The sequence below is a fragment of the Macaca nemestrina genome, chromosome 6 (genome assembly GCF_043159975.1).
Source record: "Macaca nemestrina isolate mMacNem1 chromosome 6, mMacNem.hap1, whole genome shotgun sequence".
Classification (NCBI taxonomy): Eukaryota; Metazoa; Chordata; class Mammalia; order Primates; family Cercopithecidae; genus Macaca; species Macaca nemestrina.
In genome coordinates, this window is record NC_092130.1 from 102,195,652 (window position 1) to 102,220,954 (window position 25,303).

General features: G+C 36.3%; 1 protein-coding gene across 3 annotated transcripts in view; it reads left to right on the plus strand.

Moving 5' to 3' along the window:
- Positions 1–25,303, plus strand: part of LOC105475140 (GTP dependent ribosome recycling factor mitochondrial 2) — a 48,212-nt gene that overhangs the window by 12,058 nt on the left and 10,851 nt on the right. For 2 of the 3 annotated variants that reach the window (XM_011730169.3, XM_011730170.2), the window contains 11 exons: positions 4,998–5,123; positions 5,823–5,911; positions 8,775–8,863; positions 10,394–10,454; positions 10,703–10,882; positions 14,926–15,006; positions 16,402–16,550; positions 17,892–18,032; positions 18,117–18,216; positions 19,848–20,037; positions 24,067–24,143. In XM_011730169.3, the coding sequence (XP_011728471.1) occupies positions 4,998–5,123; positions 5,823–5,911; positions 8,775–8,863; positions 10,394–10,454; positions 10,703–10,882; positions 14,926–15,006; positions 16,402–16,550; positions 17,892–18,032; positions 18,117–18,216; positions 19,848–20,037; positions 24,067–24,143 (1,283 nt within the window). Of the gene's footprint in view, positions 1–4,997; positions 5,124–5,822; positions 5,912–8,774; positions 8,864–10,393; positions 10,455–10,702; positions 10,883–14,925; positions 15,007–16,401; positions 16,551–17,891; positions 18,033–18,116; positions 18,217–19,847; positions 20,133–24,066; positions 24,144–25,303 lie in introns of those variants that run through there. The other variant, XR_983160.3, reaches the window with a different exon arrangement.

Sequence of the window (25,303 nt, forward strand, 5' to 3'; positions counted from 1 at the left end):
GTTGAGTATGTTTGCTTCTATGTTCATCAGGGATATTGGTCTGTAGTTTTCCTTTTTTTGTTGTGTCTTTTCCTGCTTTTGGTATTAGGGTGATGCTGGCTTCTTAGAATGATTTAGGGAGGATTCCCTCTTTATCTGTGGAATAGCATCAATAGAATTGGTGCCAATTCTTTGAATGTCTGATAGAATTCAGCTGCAAATCCATCTGGTCCTAGACTTTTTTTGTTGGCAACTTGTTAATTACCATTTCCTTCTCACTGTTACTGGTCTGTTCAGAGTTTCTATTTCTTCCTGGTTTAATCTGGGAGGATTGTATATTTCCAGGAATTTATCCATCTCCTCTAGGTTTTCTAGTTTATGTGTGTAAAGGTGTTCATAGTAGCTTTGAATGATCTTTTGTATTTCTGTGGTATCAGTTGTAATATCCCCTGTTTTGTTTCTAATTGAACTTATTTGGATATTTTCTGTTCTTAATTAATCTCACTGTCTATCAATTTTATTTATCTTTTCAAACAACCAGCTTTTCGTTTCACTTTTGTATTTTTTGTTTGTTTTAATTTCGTTTAGTTCTGTGCTGATCTTGGTTATTTCAATTCTGCTGGGTTTGGGTTTGGTTTGTTATTGTTTCTCTAGTTCCTTGAGGTTTGACCTTAGAATGTCTGTCTGTGCTCTTTCAGACTTTTTGATGTAGGCATTTAATGCAATGAACTTTTCTCTTAGCTCCACTTTTGCTGTACCCTAGAGGTTTTGATAGGTTGCGTCACTATTATTGTTTAGTTCAAATAATTTTTTAATTTCCATTTTGATTTCATTGTTGACCCAGTGATCATTTGGGAGCAGGTTATTTAATTTCCATGTATTTCCATGGTTTTGAGGGTTCTTTTTGGAGTTGATTTCCAGTTTTATTCCACTATGATCTGGGGGAGTACTTGATATAATTTTGATTTTCTTAAATTTATTGAGACTTGTTTTGTAGCCCGTCATGTGGTCTATCTTGGAGAATGTTCTACATGCTGATGAATAGAATATATATTCTTCAGTTGTTGGGAAGAATGTTCTATAAATATTTGTTAAGTCTGTTTGTACTAGGATATAGTTTAAGTTCATTGTTTCTTTTTTTGTTTTTGAGATGGAGTCTGGCTGTGTCATCTAGCTTGGAGTGAAATGGTGCGATCTCGGCTCACTGCAACCTCCACCTCCCGAGTTCAAGCGATTCCCCTACCTCAGCCTCTCAAGTAGCTGGGATTATAGGCACCCACCATCATGCCTGGCTAATTTTTGTATGTTTTAGTAGACACAGGGTTTCACTGTGTTGGCCAGGCTGGTCTTGAACTCCTGACCTGGGTAATCCACGTGCCTCAGCCTCCCAAAGTGCTGAGATGACACGCATGAGCCACTGCGCCTGGCCAGTCCATTGTTTCTTTGTTGACTTTTTGTCTTGATGACCTGTCTAGTGCTGTTAGTAGAGTATTAAAGTCCCCCACTATTACTGTGTTGCTGTCTGTCTCATTTCTTAGGTCTAGTAGTAATTATTTTATAAATTTGGGAACTGCAATGTTTTTATGTGCATATATATTTAGGATTGTGGTATTTTCCTGTTGGACTAGTCTTTTTATCATTGTATAATATCGCTCTTTGTCTTTTTTAACTGCTGCTGCTTTAAAGTTTGTTTTGTCTGATATAAGAGCAGTTATTCCTGCTCACTTTTGGTGTCCATTAGCATGGAATATCTTTTCCCCCCTTTACCTTAAGTTTATGTGAGTCTTTATGTATTAGGTGAGTCTCTTGAAGACAGCAGATACTTGGTGAACTCTTATCCCTTCTGCCATTCTTTGTCTTTTAAGTGGAATGTTTAGGTCACAATGTTAGTATTGAGATGTGAGGTTACTATTGTCACTATTTGTTGCCTGAATACCTTCTTTTTTTTTTATAGGTCCTGTGAGATTTATGCTTTAAGGAGGTTCTATTTTGGTGTATTTCGAGGATTTGTTTCAGGATTTAGAGCTCCTCTTAGTAGTTCTTGTAGTGCTGGCTTGCTAGTGGTGAATTCTCTCAGCATTTGGTTGTCTGAAAAAGACTGTATCTTTCCTTCATTTATGAAACTTAGTTTCTCTGGATACAAAATTCTTGGCTGGTAATTGTTTTGTTTAAGGAGGCTAAGATAGGACCCCAATTCCTACTAGCTGGTAGGATTTCTGCTAAGAAATCTGCTGTTAATCTGATAGGTTTTCCTTTATAGGTTACCTGATGCTTTTTCCCTATAGCTCTTAAAATTGTTTCCTGTCTTGACTTTAGGTAACCTGATGACTGTGTGCCTAAACGATGGTCTTTTTGTGATGAATTTCCTAGGTGTTCTTTGAGCTTCTGGTATTCGGATGTCTAGATCTCTAGCAAGGCCAGGGAGGTTTGCCTTGATTATTTCCTCAAATATATTTTCCAAACTTTTAGATTTCTTTCTTGGAAGCACCAGTTATTCTTAGGTTTGGTCATTTCGCATAATCCCAAACTTCTTAGAGGCCTTGTTCACTTTTTAAAAATTCTTTTTTCTTTGTCAGGTTGGGTTAATTCAAAAGCCTTGTCTTTGAACTCTGAAATTGTTTCTTCTTTTTTTGAGATGGAGTCTTGCTCTGTCACACAGGCTAAACTGCAGTGGTGCAATCTTAGCTCACTGCAACCTCCACCTTCCGAGTTCAAGCAATTCTCCTGCCTCAGCCTCTCGAGTAGCTGGGATTATAGGCACCCACCATCATGCTTGACTAATTTTTGTATCTTTGTAGAGACAGGATTTCACCATGTTGGCCAGGTGGGTCTTGAACTCCTGACCACACGTGATCTGCCTGCCTTGGCCTCCCAAAGTGCTGGCATTACAGGCGTAAGCCACCGCACCTGACCTTTGAAGTTGTTTCTTCTACTTTCTTAATTCTATTGCTGAGACTTTCCAGTGTATTTTGCATTTGTCTAAGTGTATCCTTCATTTCCAGAAGTTGTGATTGTTTATTTATGCTGGCTATTTCTCTGGAGATTTTTCCGTTCATATCCTGTAATATTTAAACAATTTTTTTTTTTTGAGAGGGAGTCTCACTCTGTCGCCCAGGCTGGAGTGCAGTGGCCGGATCTCAGCTCACTGCAAGCTCCGCCTCCCGCGTTTACACCATTCTCCTGCCTCAGCCTCCCAAGTAGCTGGGACTACAGGCGCCCACCACCTTGCCCGGCTAGTTTTTTGTATTTTTTAGTAGAGATGGGGTTTCACCGTGTTAGCCAGGGTGGTCTCGATCTCCTGACCTCGTGATCCGCCTGTCTCAGCCTCCCAAAGTGCTGGGATTACAGGATTGAGCCACCGTGCCCGGCCAACAATTTTTTTAAGTTGGTATTCACCTTTCTCTGGTGCCTCCTTGAGTAGCTTAGTAATTGACCTTCTGAACTCTTTTCTGGCAGTTTAGATTTTGTCTTGGTTTGGATTCATTGCTAGTGAGCTAGTGTGATTTTTTTGGGGGGGGATTAAAGAACCTTGTTTTGTTATGTTATGAGAATTGTTTTTCTGATTCCTTCTCATTTGGGTAGACTATGTCAGAGTGAAGATCTGGCAGTTAAGGGCTACTGTTCAGATTCTTTTGTTTCACGGGGTGCTCCCTTGATGTGGGGCTCTCCCGCTTACCCTAAGGATGGGGCTTCCTGAGAGCCAAACTGCAGTGATTGTCCATGTGTTTTTGTACGGCTATCTTTTGAAGTTCTTTTCTAGTTCAGATCATAGCCTAAAAACTATCCAGGTTGTTGTAGAACTTGCTGACCTAAGATTGACTTCATTAGTCATATGAATAATCATAAAGATAATGTGAAATAAAGATCTTTATAATTGTGAAAAATCTTAGTACTGTGTAAGTGTTTTTAAAACTTACTGTCTCATTTAGAACTTATAGTTATTTGGTCTTTGTATCCTTAATGATATTATTTTCTTTGGCAGTGATGTTGGGAATAACTGACAGTAATACAATTATAGATATTAACATAGAGTTATATTTGAGTTTCTGTCAAATACATTTTTCTTGCTATTTCCTCCTCTGGTGTTTACATTATGTGTGTGTATACATATTAATACATACATGCACACACACACATACACATACATGGAGCAACTAGCTACCATTTTAGGGGTTTAATGCTGAAATAAATGATAGTATAAGGCCATGATAATGGTAAAGAACAACTTTTTTATTTCTTTTACTGTCTATAAATTTAATTAGAATAATATACGTAATTCAACTACAGAATTTTACTGCAGAATAATTTCAGTGAACTTTTTGGATAAAGTTCAGGATAATTTTTTTGTGACTTTATACTGTTGAAGTTGTATGAGACTACTTGCACTTGTACAAATAAATCCCTTCTCTTTGGAAAATTTAGTGATGAGATGGGTTTGTAAAGGATAATTTAATATTGGATGAATTTTTTTCTCTATCTCATTCCATGTGGCTATCATTTATCATCTACTAGACTAGGTACTTTATATATATTGTCTCATTTCATCCTTATAACAACCCAGCAAGGATGACTTTATTAGCCTTATTTTACAAACTAGGTTAAGTAGTTTGCCTCAAGATCGTAGAGTGCTAAGTGGTAAAGTTGGGATTTAAAGCTATGACTGTATTCTTTCACTGTACCACTCTGCCTCCTATCAAGGGATCAGGAGGGACGGACATCAGATAAAGAGGGGGTAATGATAGTTAAGCTATGTAAGAAATAAATGAAGTATATGGTTCAGTAAACTTAAAAGATTTTCATCTTGGTGAAAAATTACTTTTATGGCAAAATTACTAATCTAGCTGAAAAACTTTTTCTACCATGAGGATTTACTTATTGAAAGAGTAAAGGCTCTATTAAACCAAATATTTTAGGAAAAATTTTTCTTAAGGCAGATTAAACTGTGTCAGGTAGATATTGAGCACCAATAAAATACACTTGCTATTAAGACTAAATTTTATCATCTTTTTCCTGGCTAGATGTTGATGATGGAGACACTGTGACAGATTTCATGGCCCAAGAGCGAGAAAGAGGCATTACTATTCAATCAGCTGCTGTTACGTTTGATTGGAAGGGGTATAGAGTCAATCTAATTGATACACCAGGTATGGTACTATTGCAGTAATACAGAGATGCTGCATCATTTGGAGTTTTTTGTTGTATGGGGTTTTTGTTTTGCTTTTTATTGTGGTAAAAAACATGTTACAAAATTTACCATCTTAACCATTTTTAAGTGTACAGTTTAGTAGTGTTAAGTATGATCACATTGCTGTGAAACAGATGTCGAGAACTTTTTTATCTTGCAGAAATGAAACTATATTCATTGGACAACAGTTCCCTTTTGCCCCCTCTCTTCACCCTTGCTAACCACTGTCTACCTTGTATACCTATGAATTTGACTAGCTTAGATGCCTCATGTAAGTGGAATCATACAGTATTTGTCCTCTTGTGATTGGCTTATCTCATCTAGCATAAAGCCTTCAAATTTTCCCATATTGTAGCATGTGACAGTGTGCTACAATAGCTTCTTTTTTATTCTGTATAGTATTCCATTGTATGTATATATCACATTTTGTTCATTCATACATCAGTGGACATTTGGGTTGTTTCCACCTTTTGTCTCCCAGTGCTGCTATGCATATGGGTGTGCAAATAGCTCTTTGAGACTCTGCTTTCAATACCTTTGGATATACACACACACACCCCCACCCCAGGAGTGAGATGTGAGATTGCTAGATCATATGATGGTTTTGTTTGTTTTGTTAAAAAGATTTTAGGCATTATACGTCTTATCTTTTTCTTAGGTCATGTGGACTTTACCTTGGAGGTTGAGCGCTGCCTAAGAGTGTTGGATGGTGCAGTGGCTATATTTGATGCTTCTGCTGGTGTAGAGGTAAATAATATTGCCAGAGTAAAGGGAAATAGAACAGCATGAGTTTTTAAAAAGTAGAATGTATCAAATTTAGTTAACCGTAACCATCTATTTGGTAAGTTCATATAAATAAAATAATGGTAAAAGGAAATCAGAATTTAATATTGAGATGTAATCTATATGTGATCTCAGATATTTCATGGTAAAAGGAGAAATATGAAAACTAGTGTCAAGAACTTTGAAGGATCAGAGATTCTACCTTACTTTCGAGCTAACAAATTAGCCTGCCTTAGTTTCATGGATTCTGGCAGAAGACACTATGGTGTGAGATTGATTATACACTGTTATTTCTGTCACTATTTCCTAATAGTTCCACCTTTCTGTTGTTATAACTTTAGATAAATGTGACGCTTAATCATTCAAACAGATTGCATTACTTACAAGATTGAAATGTGCTTGAATAGGAAGTTTCTGAATTCATGAAGGAGACGGCACTTGTTTTAAACAATGGATGGGCTTTTAGCTGGCAGGTGGGATGGTGGAAGTTTTTTGTTTGTTTTGATTTGCAATATGTTTTTGTTCTTTGAAAATTTATGATATTCACCCCCTACCCCTCACATACACACCTCATCATACACAAAAATTAATTTGGAGTGTATCACAGTGTTAAGTTATGTATACATAGCTTCTAGAAGAAAAATATCTTTACAGCCTTGGGGTAGGTAAAAATTTCTTAGAGGACATAAGAAGCACGAAACATAAATAACAAAAGTCGATTCCTGGAACTTTATCAAAATTACAGGTGTTCATTAAAACAAAATTAAAAACACAAGGCATGGACTATGAGAAAATACTTGTAATATTAGATAAACATATTATACAAATATTAAATTTCCTGAATGCAATAATAGTATTGATTATATAAGAGAATATGATCATTCTTGGAAAATAAATGCTGAAGTATTTACAGTACATATCTATAACCATGGATTTGTATCCAGACTATATGAAGAACTATAAATCAATAATAACAACCCAGAAAAAAATGGACAGAAAACCTGAATGGACACTTCACAAAAGAACACATGTGAATGACTAGTAAGCACATGAAAAGATGCATAATCTCATTAGTCATCAGGAAAATGCAAATTAAAATCACAGATTCAATTTCATACCCAAAAGAATGCTTATAATTAAAAAGAGTGATAGCAAATGTTGGTGAGAATATGGAGCAACTAGAAAATTTACACATTGTTGATAAGACTGCAAAATAGAGGCCAGGCATGGTGGCTCACACCTGTAATCCCAGCACTTTGGGAGGCTGAGGCAGGTGGGTTTGTTTGAGCCCAGGAGTTAGAGACCAGCCTGAGCAACATGGCAAAACCCCATCTCTACAAAATACAAAAAAAAAATATTAGCTCGGTGTGGTGGCGTGCACCTGTAGTTCCAACTACTCAGGAGTCTGAGATGGAAGAATTGCTTGAGCCCGGGGAGGTTGAGGCTGCAGTGAGCCTTGATCGCACGACTGCACTCCAGCCTGGGCAACAGAGTGAGACCCTGTCTCAAAAAAAAAAAAAAAACTGCAAAATAATGCAACTTCTTTGGAAGACTATTTGGAAGTTTGTTTATTTTATTTTATTTATTTTGAGACAGGAGTCTCACTGTCACCCAGGCTGGAATGCAGTGGTGCAATCTTGGCTCACTGTAACCTCTCTCTCCCAGGTTCAAGTGATTCTTGTGCCTCAGCTTCCCGAGTATCTGGGACTACAGGCGTGCACCACCACATCTAGCTAATTTTTATATTTTTAGTGGAGACAGAGTGGCCAGGCTGGTCTTGAACTCCTGACCTCAAGTGATCCACCTGCCTCAGCCTCCCGCAGTGTTGGGATTACAGGCATAAGCCACCGCACCCAGCGGAATTTTCTTATAAAGTTTAAATATACTTAAGCAGTTCTCCTCCTATATCTTTATCCAGCAGAATGAAGACATTTGTCCACCAAAGACAGATTCAGAATGTTTATAGCAGCTAAATTCACAAGAGCTCCAAACTAGAAACAATCCAAGTGCATATCCACAGGTGGATAGGAAAACCAACTGGTGCATTTATATAATTAAAAAGAACTGATACACCTAACAATGTGGATGAATGTTAAAAACATGTTGAACCGAAGAAGCCATGTTATTTTATATGAGGTTCAAGAGTAAGACACTGAAGCTGTGGTGACAGAAATCAGAACAGGTTGCTTATAGGAGACAGGGAGGAGAAAAATTTCAGGAATAATAGTGTTCTATCTCCTAATTGGGGTAATAATTACACAAACATACTTTTCTCAAAACGCATTGAGCTATATATACACTTACTATCTGTATTTTATTGTATATAAATTTTACCTAAAAAATAAACTGGCTTCTTTATAGTACACTGCTATATTTCTTTTACCTCAAAACAAGTATCTGAAATAATTAAGGCAAAATTCCTATTTCATAGATCAGAGACCTGACGTTAAATGAGTTAAGTGTCATATGACATTTACTAGGAAAAGTGAAGCCAAACAAAAAGTAGCTCTCCTGATTCTCAGTTAAGTTCACTTTCTGTGATTCTCAGTACCTCCTAGGTGTTAATTCTCTTTGTGTAGCCACCTAGTTCACCCAGAGTATTCTCAAGTGGTTCGAAGCACACTCCCCTTCACACTTCATCATGTTCCCGGCTGTGTTAACTTGATAGCTGAAGAGTGACCCTAGAAATATAAGTATCATTGCACTAATTCTCTGCTAGAATAGGGCCCAATTTATCTGACAGTAGATTTTTGGATCTCTTCATTCCAGCTCCAGTAACATCGTTACTTTTGTTCAGTATGTATTTTTTTCCTCATATTTGCTTTAGGCCCAGACTCTCACAGTATGGAGGCAAGCTGATAAACACAATATACCTCGAATCTGTTTTTTAAACAAGATGGACAAAACTGGAGCAAGGTATTTAAAATGTGTTTCGTTGGCTTATCAGAGTGAAACTACAATTTGAACTGTTAATGAACTATAGCTTAAATTTAGAAGTAGCTGTTTTTTTTTTTTATTGTATTATAGTATATAAATATTCCATGGAATCCCAGTTTATTCCCATAAAAAAATTCAAAGCAGCTAATCCATAGGTTATGTAACAATTTGGGACTAATAGCTGATAGATGATGATGAGTCCTGTTTCTAGTATAGAGAGACTGAATCATATTTCTAGGATGAAAGTGGCATCTTGATGATTCCACTGATTCTCTTTAGAACTGTATAGTATAGTCCCTATATTGCTGAAGGTATGGCACTTCCCATCATTGCTAAAGATAGAGAATAGAGAATTGTTTCCTGCAGCTGAAGGTGTTCTTCCTTATTCTCTGATTTTCTTAGCTACTGGGGAAGATACTCTCAATAAAGAACTGGAAGAAGAGAATGTAGATGCTGTAAGACCTGCATGTAGGGCAGAAGAGAGTTAATGCTGAAATGTAGTGGCCATAGTCAGAGACCATAGGGTGGTGGATACATTGTTCTGAGAACATAATTCAGAGAATCAAGAATATTTGAAAGATTTGGAGAAAACATGAAAGGGAGAAAATCAAGAATATTAAAAATTCTAGAACAAATGTGATAGGGAGAGATTGTGACCTGTGGTAGGAGAATGGCAGAAATGAAACAAACTATACCTCCCCTAAAACTACACGGTAATTAATATGCATTGTGTTTTTCTCCCTCTCTATAGTAATTCTGAGGCTGTTGGTTTAAAGGACCTTGTCTTGATTAATAACAGCCTAGCAACCTTTAAAATGTACTAGCCTCAAGTTCTGACCCTTTTCTGCTTGGAGTTCCTTGTGGTAGATGGAAGTACTTATTTATTGCCAGACAGTGCCTTTGGCAATGGGGAGGGAGATGACTGGATAATAGGCTGGTTCTGAAAAAAACACTGGGACTGGAATGACCTGCATGTATATATAAATCAGCCCATGTGCCAGAGATGGCATGTGTTCTAGAGGTAGCTGCAGTGTTAGCATAGAAATGAATAGCATAGCATACGATATGAAGAATGCCAAAGACTAGGCAGGCTCTTGGAAGAAAGCTGGTAGCTTTGTATGGTAGCAAACCTAGTAGCGGAAGAAAGAATCCTTAGCTTATCACAAATCTTGCACTGGAATCCCAACTACAATTTATTATCCATGTTACCTTTATCAATTCATTTAATCTTAATTGCAAAATATAGTTATGTGAAGCTCACAATAATAATATCCTAAACAGCTCTGTGGCTGGATTAGGGTAATTTCTGATATCTGAAATTGACATAAAAGTTTATTCCAGACATTTTCCTATGGAAAACTGTTAAATAGTGAGCGTTAAGGAGAATAAAGTGGGTTAAAATTTTAGAAAACATTCTTAAAACCTGTAAGGGTTTTCTTTCCTCTTTTGATACCTTTGGTAAATAATTTTTAACCGTGTTTTTAACTATAATTATTTTGCTTTCTATAGCTTTAAGTATGCAGTTGAAAGCATCAGAGAGAAGTTAAAGGCAAAGCCTTTGCTTTTACAGGTAAATTGGTTAATAGCATCAGCTTCTTCTCATGAGGACATGAATTTATTTTGTGACAATGTATACATTTCCAAAGCTATCTCAAATCATTTTTTAAGAAGTTGGAGTATAAATAAAAATAGCCACAGATTATAGTAATGGTGATAATAGACATTTTGGGGAAAATGGTATAATTAGAAAAGACTTGTCATCAATGTAGTTTTCAGTGAGTGATCATTTAATAATGTTAATCTCACTCTGACTTACAGTTACCAATTGGTGAAGCCAAAACTTTCAAAGGAGTGGTGGATGTAGTAACGAAAGAAAAACTTCTTTGGAATAGCAATTCAAATGATGGAAAAGACTTTGAGAGAAAGCCCCTCTTGGAAATGAGTGATCCTGAATTGCTGAAGGAAACAACTGAAGCAAGGAATGCCTTAATTGAACAAGTAAAGTATAATGAATGATAAAATGAACACCAATGTGTGCACCACTCATCTTAAATAGAATATAGTCATACTTTAGCTTCTCTGGGGGATTGGTTACAGGACCTCCTGTGGATACCAAAATCTGCAGATGCTCAAGTCCCTGATATAAAATGATGTAGTATTTGCCTATAACCTATTCATGTCTTCCTCTATACTTTCAATCATTTCTAAATTACTTATAATACCTAATACAATGTAAATGCTGTGTGCCATTTTGTGTTCATCTCTCTCTCCCACTAATCATCTACCTGTCCCCCAAACTATTATTTCAGTATTTCTCTTTCATTTGCTTTTTTGCTGTTGTTGTTGAGACGGAGTCTAGCTCTGTGGCCTAGGCTGGAGTGCAGTGGCACGATCTCAGCTCACTGCCACGATCTCAGCTCACTGCAGCCTCTATCTCCCAGGTTCCAGCGATTCTCCTGCCTGGGTAACTGGGATTACAGGCATGTACCACCGCACCAAGCTAATTTTTTTTTTTAAGTAGAGATGAGGTTTTATCATGTTGACCAGGCTGGTCTCGAACTCCTGACCCCAGGTGATCTGCCTGCCTCAGCCTCCCAAAGTGCTAGGATTACCAGCATGAGCCACTGCACCGGGCCTCATTTGCTTTTACTTATAGTTTACCATAAATCCTTAAAGAACTTGGGTTTACATATTTTGAACTTTACATAACTGAAACGATACTGTTTGTATTTTATGACGTTGCTCAACATTGTTGGAACTTTATCCATGTTGCTATGTGTATAGTCTATTCATTTCAATCTTGTATATTGTTCTAACATATGATTTTACCACACTTTATTGGGTGTTCTCCTGTGGATGGGCTTTGAGGTTGTGCTGTTACAAACAATGTGGCTATGAACATTTTTGTATCTATCTCCTTGTGCACATGGGCAATAGTTTATTTAGTATTAAACTAAGGAGTAGCATTGCTAGGTCAAAGGATATGCATGTCTTTTACTTTTTCACCAGATGTCAAATTATTTAGAAAATTTTAAAACCGTCAATTTTATAGTTGGTATATAGCTCTGGACCTCATCCACCTTTAAAATTATAATGGAAAATAGCAAGATTGTTAATATTTGTAATATTTATATTATATTGTTAGTATATATGGCAATAAGTAAACCTTAAATAAATTTCTTGAATATCATGGTAGAGAAAAATGTTGGAATCTGAGCCCTTGATTTTTCACTTCTAAATTGAATTGGTCCAAATAAATTCTGTCAGCATTAATTTTTTTTTCACTCATCTTTTGTATGTAGTTTTTTTTTTTGAAGTATAGTCATGTACTTCATGATGACATTTTAGTCAAGAACAGACCACATGAATGTTGACAGTGCTATAAGATTGTAATACCATATTTTCCTGTACCTTTTCTATGTTGAGATACACAAATACTTACCGTTGTGTTACAATTGCCTACAGTATTCAGTGCAGCAACATGCTATACGGATTTGTAGCCTAGGAGCAATAGACTATAGCCTTGGTGTAAAAGCAGGCGATAAGGTCTAGGTTTCTAAGTACACTCTATGATGTTGGTAGAATGACGAAATTGCCTAACACCACATTTCTCCGAACTTGTACCTGTCACTAACTGATGCCTGACTGTATGTAGTAATCATTGCAACTTTATCATTAACATAATAATTATTTTTGTTATTGAGTCAGTGAGGGCCTACTATATGCTAGGTTAAGTGCTTTATGTATACTTTTTAATTTAACCTTCACAAGAACCTTATATTGTCTGCATTTTACAGGTGGGGAAACAGCAGCTCAAATGCTTAAATAAGTTGTCACACAGCTAATAAAGTGGCTGAGCTAGAATCTGAACCCAGGTTAATCTCAGTTTAGAGCTAAAGCTCTTACCTGCTTTGTTATACTGCTTTTTTAATTTGGGGAGCATAGAAAATATAAAAGTGGAACCGACGTTTATTAATAATTCATTCCTCTTTGAGTTTTTTTGTGTTGTTTTAATACAGAAGAACTATAAGAATAAACTTAAGAAGGATCTTGTAATCTAGTTGAGGAGCCAACACACACTTGCCCATATCTCATGGTCTTCTAGGATGTGACAGGATGTGACAGAAATCTCAGAAAATCTGAGACTATCAGTAGCTAATCATATGCTGATTATAAGAAACACATAAGTATGTATACAATTTACAGAATAAGACTACTTCACACCCATTAGGATGCCTACTGTCAAAAACAGAAAATAGGTGTTGGCAAAGATGTGGAGAATTATAACCTTGTGCACTGTTGGTAGGAATGTAAATGTTGCACCCACTATGGAAAACAGTGTGGTGATTCCTCAAAAAATTAAATATGGAGTTACTATATTACCCAACATTTCCGCTTTTTGGGTATGTACTCAAAAGAATTGAAAACAGAGTCTCAAAGAGATATTTGCACATGCATGTTCCTAGCAGCATTCTTCAAAATAGCCAAAAGGTAGAAGCAGCCCAAATCCATGGATCCAGAGTAATCAGATTCAGAGACAGAAAGTAGAATGGTAGTTGCTATGGGCTGGGGAAGGGCAGAGAGAATAGAATGTTGTTTAATTAATGTGTATGGAGTTTGTTTTGAAAGTTGAAAAGAGTTCTGGAGATTTATTGTGCAATAATGTGAAAGTATTTAACACTACTGAACTGTACAAGAGTACAATGGTCTGGGCGCAGTGGCTCACGCCTGTAATCCCAGCACTTTGGGAGGCTGAGGGAGGTGAATCACGAGCTCAGGAGTTCGAGACCAGCCTGACCAACATGGTGAAACTCCGTCTCTACTAAAAATACAAAAAAGCCACGCGTGGTGGTGTGCGCCTGTAATCCTAGCTACTCAGGAGGCTGAAGCAGGAGAATTGCTTGAGCCCAGGAGGCAGAAGTTGCAGTGAGCCGAGATTGTACCATTGTACTCCAGCCTAGGTGACAGAACCAGCCTCCATATCAAAAAAAAAAAGCACAATGGCAATTTTTATGTTCTATATATTTTGCCACAATTTAAAATTTTCCTTTAAATTAGTGAATAAGATTAATGTGGAATAGAATCAACTTCCAATATTGAAGGTGTACAGTAATAATAGCTAATACTTATTATACACTAGTATATATTCTTAAAGCATAATTTGAATTGGTTATTTAATCCTTATAACAGCCTCAAGAAGTAGATAACTGCTCTGTGAGTTACTGAGGCAGAGAGGTGAAGTAACTTGACCAAAATTTGGACACGCTAGTAAGTGGTGGAACCATTTCTAGGTAGTCCGATTCCAGAAGTTGAGCTTAACCATCACATATAATGCTTTCCAGAAGGATGGTTAGGTACATTTCTGCTATACTTAATCCTGTTAACAGTGTGGTTTTTTTACCAAGTTTGAATGTTTTGCTCCCTTGTACTGTTAACACGCTTTTGAAGCTGTTTTATTAATTTGTCAGCTGAATGATCCCATTTCGTATAGGCGGATGGTTATGAAAAGAATGTGAAATAGACTATTGCATTTTTATTATTGAAATATTGCCTATGCCTCCCTTCCCTAATATAAATGTATTTCTTCAGTGCAGAATTACAGCAACATTAATTCTTTTAGTTTGACAGACTTGGGAGATCTGGTGAACATTCAGATATTAGAGGAAAACCAGATGAAACTTTTTTATAATCTAAAACCTCCAAATTTATCTTAAAAAGGCCAATCCATTGTATGTACTTTCATTGTAAGTTGCACATTTTCTTTGATTTGAGCACACTGATAGCACTTAATTAAGATGCTTTATCAGGCTCTGACTTTCTGTGAATTTAGGAAACTCCTAATAGTATCTTTAGTTTTCCATTTCCTTTCCTTTCAAAGAAAAACATTTTTCTTTATCTCGTTAGAAGAAGTGAAGAGTTGCTTGGCCTGGATAAGGTAGCTGTCTTGAAATATTTGAATATGGTCTGTTTATGGGGTTTGGACAAGTTAATAGTTATGAAGATAAATGCAAGTTATAGAACTCTAGAACCTTTCTTTATAGGTTGCAGATTTGGATGATGAATTTGCTGACTTGGTTATAGAAGAATTTAGTGAAAATTTTGATTTGTTACCAGCTGAAAAGGTAAATTTTATTATTCAATAGCTTTGGCAAAATGTTACTAATTGGATGTAGTTTGATTTCTCTGCCTTTGATGTGTGTGCATTTTTTTTTAAACTTTGCATATTGTTAGACAGCGGTAAGTTTTAAGTTGGGAGAAACATTAAGTTAAAGTCACTACTAATACAATACTTAATGGCAGTGATTTATTAGTTTCACACATACTTTACAAAATTAAAAATTGAATCTGTTTAACTTCTATTGAGTCAGCATCAGTTAACTACTCATTCTCTGTAGTCTTTTCATCCTGATAATTCCTCTAAGGATGTTAAGGGAAATCACAGAAAGTTTGTATTAAAATTTACTGTTGTTTCAGGCTACTACAATGATCATTTTTCTCAGAGCATTGTTTTCTGAATCTTTTTAAATTTTTTATTGAAACTCATTACAGTTCTTTGTTTTTGTCTTTTGACATACAGTAAGCCAGAGAAGAGGCAATTAAAATATTGATAGTAATTGAATTATGACAGATTTCTTGAAGGAAACGCTGTTTTGTTCTGCCAGGGACATTCCCCATGAATTTGGCAAATTTACTCTTTATTTTTCTTTATGAAACGTAAGAATTGCCAAGCAAAGTGTTTCTAAGTAATAATCTGTAAAATTAGCCAAAGATGAGCCTAGCAAATTCACTTAGTATTCATTAGAGTAATTAAAAACACAAGAGCTGAAACATATTTTTGAGCCACTCATAAGTTAGAATGAAAGTGATTTTTTCTTTTGAATGAAATGTCAGTTTTGAAACTGTTTATTTTTGGATGTTTAAATGTGATATTTATTGTACCCTGTCTTCACATAGCATGATTTCTGTTTTCAGAGAGCTCACAGTCTAAAGTAGGATTGACCCACCAGTAATACCTTGCAAACGCACTCAAGCTTTTCTGGTTTTTTGAAATCTTTCTAAAAATTTTCCTACTTGGATTTCTCATTTTTCCATTGGATTTTGTTTAATATGGATTTAATTTAATTGAAGAAATGGTAACTCAGATTTATATATTTTATTTATGACCAGTTTCTCTGTTAGACTATCAAGGTTAAATCATAAGTATGTTAATTAATTTAGTCAAGAAATATTTTTGAGCACCTATTATAACCACTTTTCTCGTTTCTGGGGATTTAGCAGTATTTCCAGGGGTAATGCTTATATAGATTTTACATTCTAGCGAATGGGAGACAGATAAACTAATAAATATCTAACATGCCGGGTACTGATTAGTGTTAAAAAGAAAAACTAGGCCAACAAAATGATGGAGGTGTGGTGAGGAGTGCTGTGTACATGGCTGGTTAGAGAAAACCTCTAATTTTGAGCTTCTGGCCAAGACCAGAACACAAAATAAATGCTCATTTGTATCTGCTTTGTAGCTGCAGACTGCAATACATAGAGTGACACTAGCTCAGACAGCAGTGCCTGTGCTTTGTGGAAGTGCCCTGAAAAACAAAGGGATACAGCCCTTGTTAGATGCTGTTACTGTGTACTTGCCTTCACCTGAAGAGCGTAACTATGAATTTCTGTAAGTATGCAGTCACATATATTAAAATTCTATAGCTTTGAAGAAACAAGTAGGCAAATACTTCTATGAAAAGTAATTAAATCACCATTTTTGAATAATAATGGTGAGCGTTATTGCAAATGATATAATAAGGAACCATAGTAATTTTTGCTTGAAAGGAACATTTTTCATCTCTTGTAAAAAGAGATATCTTACAGATAGAGCTAAGAGGTATGTCTTTTCACTGTGTAAAAGTTTAAGTGTTGACCCTGCCATCTTAGTCTTAGAAAAGTGATATCCTGGGGATGTTTGTTAAATATTCTGTAGTTATCTTTATATTCATCTAGATTTCAGGATTTTTCATAAGCTCAGAATATTTTGTGGCTATAAAGAAAGTCATTGTTTTACCCCTATTGTCACTAAAAGCTTTGTACTTAAGTAGTAAGTCCTTTAAAATCTGAGTAAGCAATGTGTAAAATGGCAGAGAAATGGACTTTAATTATCTTAATTCTGACATTAATAACTTTCATACCTCTAAATTGGAGAGGCATGATGGTGAAGAGCACAGGCTTTGTACTATTGGATTTAAATCCTAGCTCTTCCAAGTTGCTTAACATCTCATCTATAAAATGCAAAGAATAGGACCCATCTCATGGTGTTCTTATAAGAATTAAATGATTTGTGAAGCACAAAGAACAGTGCCTGGTATAGTAAGCTCTATATTAGTATTATTAAAGTTAAAAATTAGAGGGAATGGGAATAAGATTGGAGAAGTTCTGTCACAGAAGTGTTTAAACTACTTTAAGTTAGGAACTCCTTTGAAACTAATGAAAATATGGAGCTCTCCTTAGATGCACAAAATTTGGCAGTTGCAGGAGAACTGAATTCTAAAACTTATCAGTGATCACCAGTTTAAGAACATCATTCTATTGTGAGTGTTGGTTATGTGAACAATTTCAAGTTTATAGTATAGATTTTTATGGTTATGTAATGAATAGAAAGTGGAAGGAGAGCATAAAAGCAATAATTGGAAAGTACCTGTTTATTTACCCTATGCTGATTTCTTGATAAGTGGTGTAATATTCCCAGGTATAGTCTTCATGGAGAGAGCTCTTGGCAATGAAATTATTCGCAAATAGAGGTGATATTTGGAAGATAATCTATTATTTTTAGTTTTGAGGAATTAATGGTAAGATCTCCATTGAGTAGTCAATGGAAAAAGAGAGTTATGTAACAAAGACATTTAGTGGCTCTAAGTAGCTCTACTGGAAGAAAAAAGAGATCTTTGGGGACATTAAGGATAAGTTTCTGCAGTTATGGGAAGTATATTTTATAGGACTTTTTGGAATGTTTATTTTCTAGGCAGTGGTATAAGGATGACTTATGTGCATTGGCATTTAAAGTTCTCCATGACAAGCAGCGAGGACCACTGGTTTTTATGCGCATTTACTCAGGCACAATAAAACCCCAGTTGGCCATTCATAATGTTAATGGAAACTGCACGTAAGTAGAAGCTTGGGTTACTTTATAAAACTGTACTCATTTCTTTAAAAATACTTTTACTAATATAAAATCATGATTTTACAGGGAGAGAATAAGTCGTCTGCTTTTGCCGTTTGCTGACCAACATGTAGAAATCCCTTCACTGACTGCTGGTAACATTGCTTTGACTGTTGGGCTTAAACATGTAAGTGACCAAATGATTTCTCTAGGAAATAACAGCTTAAATGTTTAATTACAAGTAAGCAACTTGTAATATCAAAAACCCATAAACAATGCAAATGTCCCTCAATAGTAGAATAAAGAATATTGTGGCATATATATCAACATGGCTGAATCTCATACATTTACTAGGAAGAAAAGTAAATTACAGAAGACCACAGACAGGATGGATTGTGTTCATATAAAGTTGAAATCCAAGTAAAATAGCATACTGTTTATAGGTATTTATGTATATACATATATGTGTGTTTTAAGTTTATATAAAATATTGTTTTGTTCCCATTGAGTTTATTCCTATCTTGAGCATTGCAGAAAATTTCACCTAGACTTACAACTGATCAGGTAATAACAAGTTGTTTTGTTAGTGAAGGCGCCATGAGAGCAAGGATTTTTGTCTTTTCTGTTCACTGCTCTACAGTCCATAGATCAGTGCTTGCATATAGTAGACATTCCATAGATAACTGTAGGATGAATAAATGAAAATACTTGATGCTGTATTTATTTTTGATGGGTTAAAACTAAGGATAGTTCATTTATATGGATTAAATAAAATATAATTTTCTCATTAACCTTTATGTAGTAAACATTGTTATTTTAAACATTTTAACTCTTCATGATTAGTTTCAAGTTTGAAAATCCTTCAGTAGCGCGGTGGCTCACGCCTGTAATCCCAGCACTTTGGGAGGCTGAGATGGGCGGATCACGAGGTCGGAAGATCGAGACCATCCTGGCTAACACGGTGAAACTCCGTCTCTACTAAAAATACAAAAAAAAAAATTAGCTGGGCGTAGTGGCGGGCGCCTGTAGTCCCAGCTACTTGGGAGGCTGAGGCAGGAGAATGGCGTGAACCCGGGAGGTGGAGCTTGCAGTGAGCCGAGATCGGGCCTGGGCAACTGAGCAAGACTCCGTCTCAAAAAAAAAAAAAGAAAATCCTTCAATAGAAAATTCCTATTTCCTATTTGACTGGTTACTGGACTTCTAGCATTGGAATGTCCCCTCTATCTCCCTGAAGGCAGGAGCTCCTTGTATGTATTTGAAGGAGCTCTACAAATACGTTGGGACTATTGTTCTAGTAGGATTGTTTTTACAGAGAAAGAAACTGGCACAGAACTTCACAATATAAAAGTTTAAAAGTGAAATTATAGTTTTTAAAAGATAGCTGGGCTCTACATGGAAGCCAGCAATCTGCACAGTTAAGGGTATTCTGGTTAATTATTTTAGTTAATAGGAGATTTTCTGTAAAAAAGAATAAATTCTTATGGGTGGTAGAACACTCTAATGAATTTCTCCCTAACCTGTCTTGTCATGATTGAAAATTTAGGAAAGTACATTTGTTTTGCCAAATAATTTTGGATGTGTATGTGTGTGTTTTATTGTTTGTTAGAATTTATTACAATAATATTTTGGATAGAATTCTTATGCAAGTTAAATTAGCTTTACTTACGCAGTTATTAATGAGCTTTTTGAATTTTATTTCTCTTTTAAGTTCTGATGAAAAGAAAGTGCCACAAAAAAAATTCTTATATTGTGATTCTTGGTGGAGATGAGCGCTTGCTAAATGCCACTTTTGTTCCAAGTCATCTTGTTTGCTTGCAGACTGCCACTGGAGACACCATTGTCTCATCCAAGTCCAGCGCATTAGCTGCAGCTCGTAGAGCCGAAAGGGAGGGAGAAAAGAAGCACAGACAAAACAATGAAGCAGAGAGAGTTTTATTGGCTGGAGTGGAGATTCCAGAACCTGTTTTCTTCTGTACCATAGAACCCCCGTCAGTGTCTAAGCAGCCAGGTATAAATGGTCCTAGTGTGTCAACTAATTAGTGCTCTGATAATTTATATAAAATAGTTACAATATACCCTCAAGAGATTTCTTATGTGATTGAGGTAAACTTTATCTGAATATATTGGTAAACATTTCCTGTGGTTGGTCTTGTTTTTTAAGATGTTTCCATTTTTACAAATGCCTTCATTTTTTTCTCTTCTTATTTCTTGGCCATTCTTCTCATTTTCTTCCTTACTCTTGTAGTGCTATCTATGGGATTCTAAGTAACTGGTCTTAGAACTGCCCTTCTAGTATATTAGATTAGACAGTAACTGATTCATAACCCATTCAGTTTCTCATCATCATGTATAAAAATGCTGTTTTACCTTGTTTTCTACCTCAACCTCTAGAACTCAATGAAGAAATTTGTATACTGTGGATAACCTCGTTTGAACTTTCGTTAGTTACTTTGTTCTTTAGCATTTTAGCTCAGATTTTTTCAGTGGCTTCTCATTACTTCTAGCACACACCCAAACTCTTTAGTGTGGTATGTAAAGCCCATGATTCCAATTATAATTTCCAATTAGATTTGGTTACATATAGCAGAAAACCTCCAAATAACAATTGCTTTAATAAGAAAAAAATTTATTTCTCTCTATCTCATAACAGAAGCCTTGAATTGGTAGTCAGGGATTAGAGTGGCTCCACAGTGTTGTCAGGGATCCAGGCTCTAATCTTTTTGTCTTACCTGAGTGCATAATTCCTGCAGCCTCGGGTATCACCTTGGAGTTGCTGACAACAGAAAGGAATAAGGGGAAGGAAGAAGAAATACCCCTTTTCTCTTAAGATTTCTTCTATGTCATTGGCCAGCACTGAGACATATGGCCACCTGTTGCAAGGAAGTCTGGTAAAAGCAGCCTTTTAAGTAGGCGGCAGCAGAGTAGAGTGGAAGGCTGCTAGTCATCCCTGCCACAGCCTTCTTGTCTGGCTTCATTTATTGAAACTTCCGCCTTCCTTTTGACCCTCTTCTTTAACCCAAAGAAAAATAAAACTATAGTACCTAGCCACACGTTATACTCCCACAGTAAAGTAATTGTGATTTCCTGAAGATACTGTGCTCTTTTTTGCATCGCTATTTCTTTTCTTCTGTTCTCTCTTGCATTATAATAGTAGCCCATGAACTTACCTGCCTGGAAAACGTTTACCCTTTTTTTTTTTTTTTTTGAGACAGAGTCTCGCTCTTGTTACCCAGGCTGGAGTGCAATGGCATGATCTCGGCTCACCACAACCTCTGCCTCCCAAGTTCAGGCGATTCTCCTGCCTCAGCCTCCTGAGTAGCTGGGATTACATGCATGCGCCACCACTCCTGGCTAATTTTGTATTTTTAGTAGAGATGGGGTTTCTCCATGTTGGTCAGACTGGTCTCAAACTCCCAACCTCAGGTAATCCGCCCACCTCGGCCTCCCAAAGTGCTGGGATTATAGGCGTGAGCCACCGCACCCAGCCCTGTTTACCGTTTCTTTAGGTCTCATCTCAAGCATCACACTTTATGAGGCTCTCACTGAATTCCTATATTAGACTGTTTAAGGACAAACCTTCTGGTTCTAGAGGTGGCATTAGAAGCTCTTTTTCCTTTGAAAACAAGTTGGACTCACAGATTATAGGAGAAAAAAAGCAATCTCTGTTGCCTCCCCTTGTCTTCCTGAGGACCCTGTGGGGAGAAAGAAGGAAGATCCCTAGCCCAGTAGAGGTTACAGTTGCTCACCTCCCCAGATGGAGTTCACATGAAAGAAATCTGAGTATAGATGTAAGACAGCCCCCCAGTACCAAAGGAAACCGAAACTGAGTCTTTTTGTGTCCACTTTGCTGAAGGAACAGCATTTAAGTTAAAAAGGGCCTAACAGCAGTTTTTCTGTTACTTTAAATGCTCTGAGGCCAGTTAGGTATAGTTTTTACTCTAGTGGAAAAGGATCAGATGATGATGAATCTGGCTGCCTAATTATCAAACTTAACCAAGCTGGTTATATCAGGAGTGACCAGGCACTTAAGAGCAGGGGCTGCCCAAGCAAAGTAACCCATGGATTCTTTGAAATATGTTTGAGAGTCATTTTATATTTCAGATGCAGCATGAGCACCTAAATTCAAATTGTGGGCTTGCAGTTACATTGCATCAGCCAGTTTTGCACCTGAGAATTTAAGCCTTTAACTACTTTAGGAGAAAAAGTTTGGTATCCAAAGTCTCATTAATGGGCATTAGCTTAGGGGTCCTGAGCCCCCAAGAGGAAGGGATTTACCAAAGCTCCCTTATGTAGACTTCTTTCAGGCAGATCTACATGTTTCTTTTTTCTGTGCTTTTATTGTACTTACCCCATAGTCTGGTTATAACCCTGGATACCTGTTACAGTGCTAACATTGTAAATATTTTTAAATGAATTTATTTTACAGTAAAGTTATTTTTATTCCAAAAGTCACTTAGTGTCATACGCATGTACTGTCTTTGAGTATCTGTATGTGCTTAAAATAAAATATTATCTACAATAATGCCTCTTGACCTTGAACATGCATACGCATCTCTTGGGATTCTTGTCAAAATGTAGACTGTGACTCAGTAGGTCCAGAACCTAAGATTCTGCATTTCCGTCAGACTCCAGGTGTTATCAGTGTTGCTGGTCCTTGGTGCCCACTTTGGGATGTCAGGGGTCTAGAACAGTATTGTCCAGTAGAAATATAATGTGATCTACATATATAATGTAAAATTTTTTTATAGCCACAGCAAACAAACTGGTGAAATAAGTTTTCATAGTATATCAAAATATTATTTCAGCATATAATCAGTATTAAAATGTATCTTTTTCATGGTAAGTCTTGGAAGCCTGGTGTTTATTTTACATTTACAGCACTTGGCAGTTAATAACATTAATACCTCCAAATGGCTAGTGGTTACCATTTGGATAGTGTGGGTCTAAAATGCCTGGTTTGTATACCTAAGATACTTTGAATGTGTGACTGATAAGGTTAGCTCATTAATCCAGTGCTCAGCTCTTTAGCTACACTTTGTGGAACTTCTAACATATCTCTTTTATAAAAAGAGGTAGAGTATACTTATCAGTTAATTGAGTGTATTAAAATATCACTTTAGATGGCATACTTAATGCCATCTAAAATATGCATTATTTTCTCTGTGGTTGTGATAATTCATCATCATAGAGTTATACTAGTACCTGTTTATTCATGATGTAATTTTAGCCTGCTTTTGGCACTTCATTATTGCCAGTTTTTCTGAAGGCATTTTACTTTTTTGTCAGCTCCTAAATTGATCTTTGGAAAATATAATCAGATGATGTTACTGTTCCTTTTAAAACCTTTCGGTGGCTTCGCAGTGCAAACCGAAACTTTTCACCATGGCCTACAAGACCTTACATGATATGATCCCTGCCACACATCTCCTTCGTCATCTGATGCTATTCCTTTTTTTTTTTTTTTTTTTTTTTTTTTTTGAGACGGAGTCTCGCTCTGTCACCCAGGCTGGCCTTCCTTATCTGATGCTATTCTTCCTTTTGTCCACTGATCTCTAGCTGCTAGTTTTCTTGCTCTTTTTCCCAACAGCACATTGTTCCTTGTATAGCCATTCCCTCTATCTGGGATTCCTTTTCTTCAGGATTTTGCTTATAGTTTGTTTATCCATTTCTGTCTTTACTTAAATCACCCCGGAGAGGCCTTCCTAGACCACTCAATCTCAAGTAGCCTCCCATCATTATTATGTCAGCTTGTTTTTGTCTCTGCAGTATGTATGGCTGTTTGAAGTTTTCTTTTTTCTTTCTTTTTTTTTTGTAAAGACATGGTTTCGCTATGTTGCTCAGGCTGGTCGCAAACTCCTGGGCTCAAGCGATCCTTCTGCCTCAGCTTCCCAAAGTGTTGGGATTACAGGCATGAGACACCACACCTGGTTGAAATTTCTTTTTCAAAATTTGTTTGCTTATCCATCTATTTTACCCACTAGACCATATAATTATTTTAAAAAATGAAATGTAAATATAACAGTTGTTTATCCCATAGATTTGGAACATGCATTGAAATGTCTTCAGCGTGAAGATCCAAGTTTGAAAGTGAGACTAGATCCTGACTCTGGACAAGTAGGTATATTATTGCTTAACTCCAGAAGCCTTTCTATAAGAGTGTGTGTGTGTGTGTGTCTGTCTGTCTGTCTAAAGCACTGATTAAGTCTGTGCTCCGAAAGAAAAGCCTTTTAAAATTCTCTCATAATACTAATTTCTGCTTTTATGTTGACTATCAAGCTAAATAAGCACATTTTCCTTAATTCTCTATGTAGTTAATTACACTTCACATATATAAACTATTCCCCAACATTTTTTACCCCTCCTGAAGACAGCTTTTTGTGAAATTTTGAAATAAGGTTTAATCAAGACAAAGCCTTGAGCCTTTTATGCTAAGGTTTATAAAAGAAGCATACTAGGAGGATTGGAAGGTGCTTTTGAAGACAGTAAAACACCTAAAATGGGAGAGAAGTGATAGACTACAGTGTAACAATGTGAGAGGAAGTGGAGTTTTAAAGTAGGTGCAGAACTGCACTGTATAATGTAGCACAGTAGAACAGATGTTTTGATTCATCAAGAAAAGATTAAATTACATTCTGCATCCTCTTTTTAGGAGGACAGGGTGATGTTTATATAAGATTTTAGAAGGAGTTTCTTAAAAAGATTATAAATTTGTCTTTAAAAAGGATAAACTGATATAGTTAACCTGGAAAGCATGGAGTACTTTATTTTCCCAAAATGCCAGCCAAATGAGGTAGTAATTTAGTTTAATTGATACTGAAGGGTATGATAATCGTAATTAAAACAGAAATGTTTTATTTTTAAAAATCTATTATTTAAATAATCGAAATGTAATCCTAGCACTTTGGGAGGATCGCTTGAGCCCAGGAGTTCAAGACCAGCCAGGGCAACATAAGGAAACCCTGTCTCTACAAAAAAGAAATAAAAATAAAAATTAGCCAGGTGTGATGGCATGCACCTGTGATCCCAGCGACTCAGGATGCTGAGATGGGAAGGTTACTTAAGCCTGGGAAGTCAGGGAGGTCAAGGCCACAGTGAGCTATGATCATACCACTGCACTCTAGTCTGGGTGACAGAGCGAGACCCTGTCTTGAAAAAAGTAAGTAAAAATAAATGAAATAAAAACTGGCACTACATTTAAAAATAACGGCAAATAATACACAAATCTACCAAGTAAATAATTAAGTCCCTTTCTCAGTTCCTCCATCTCATTCTGC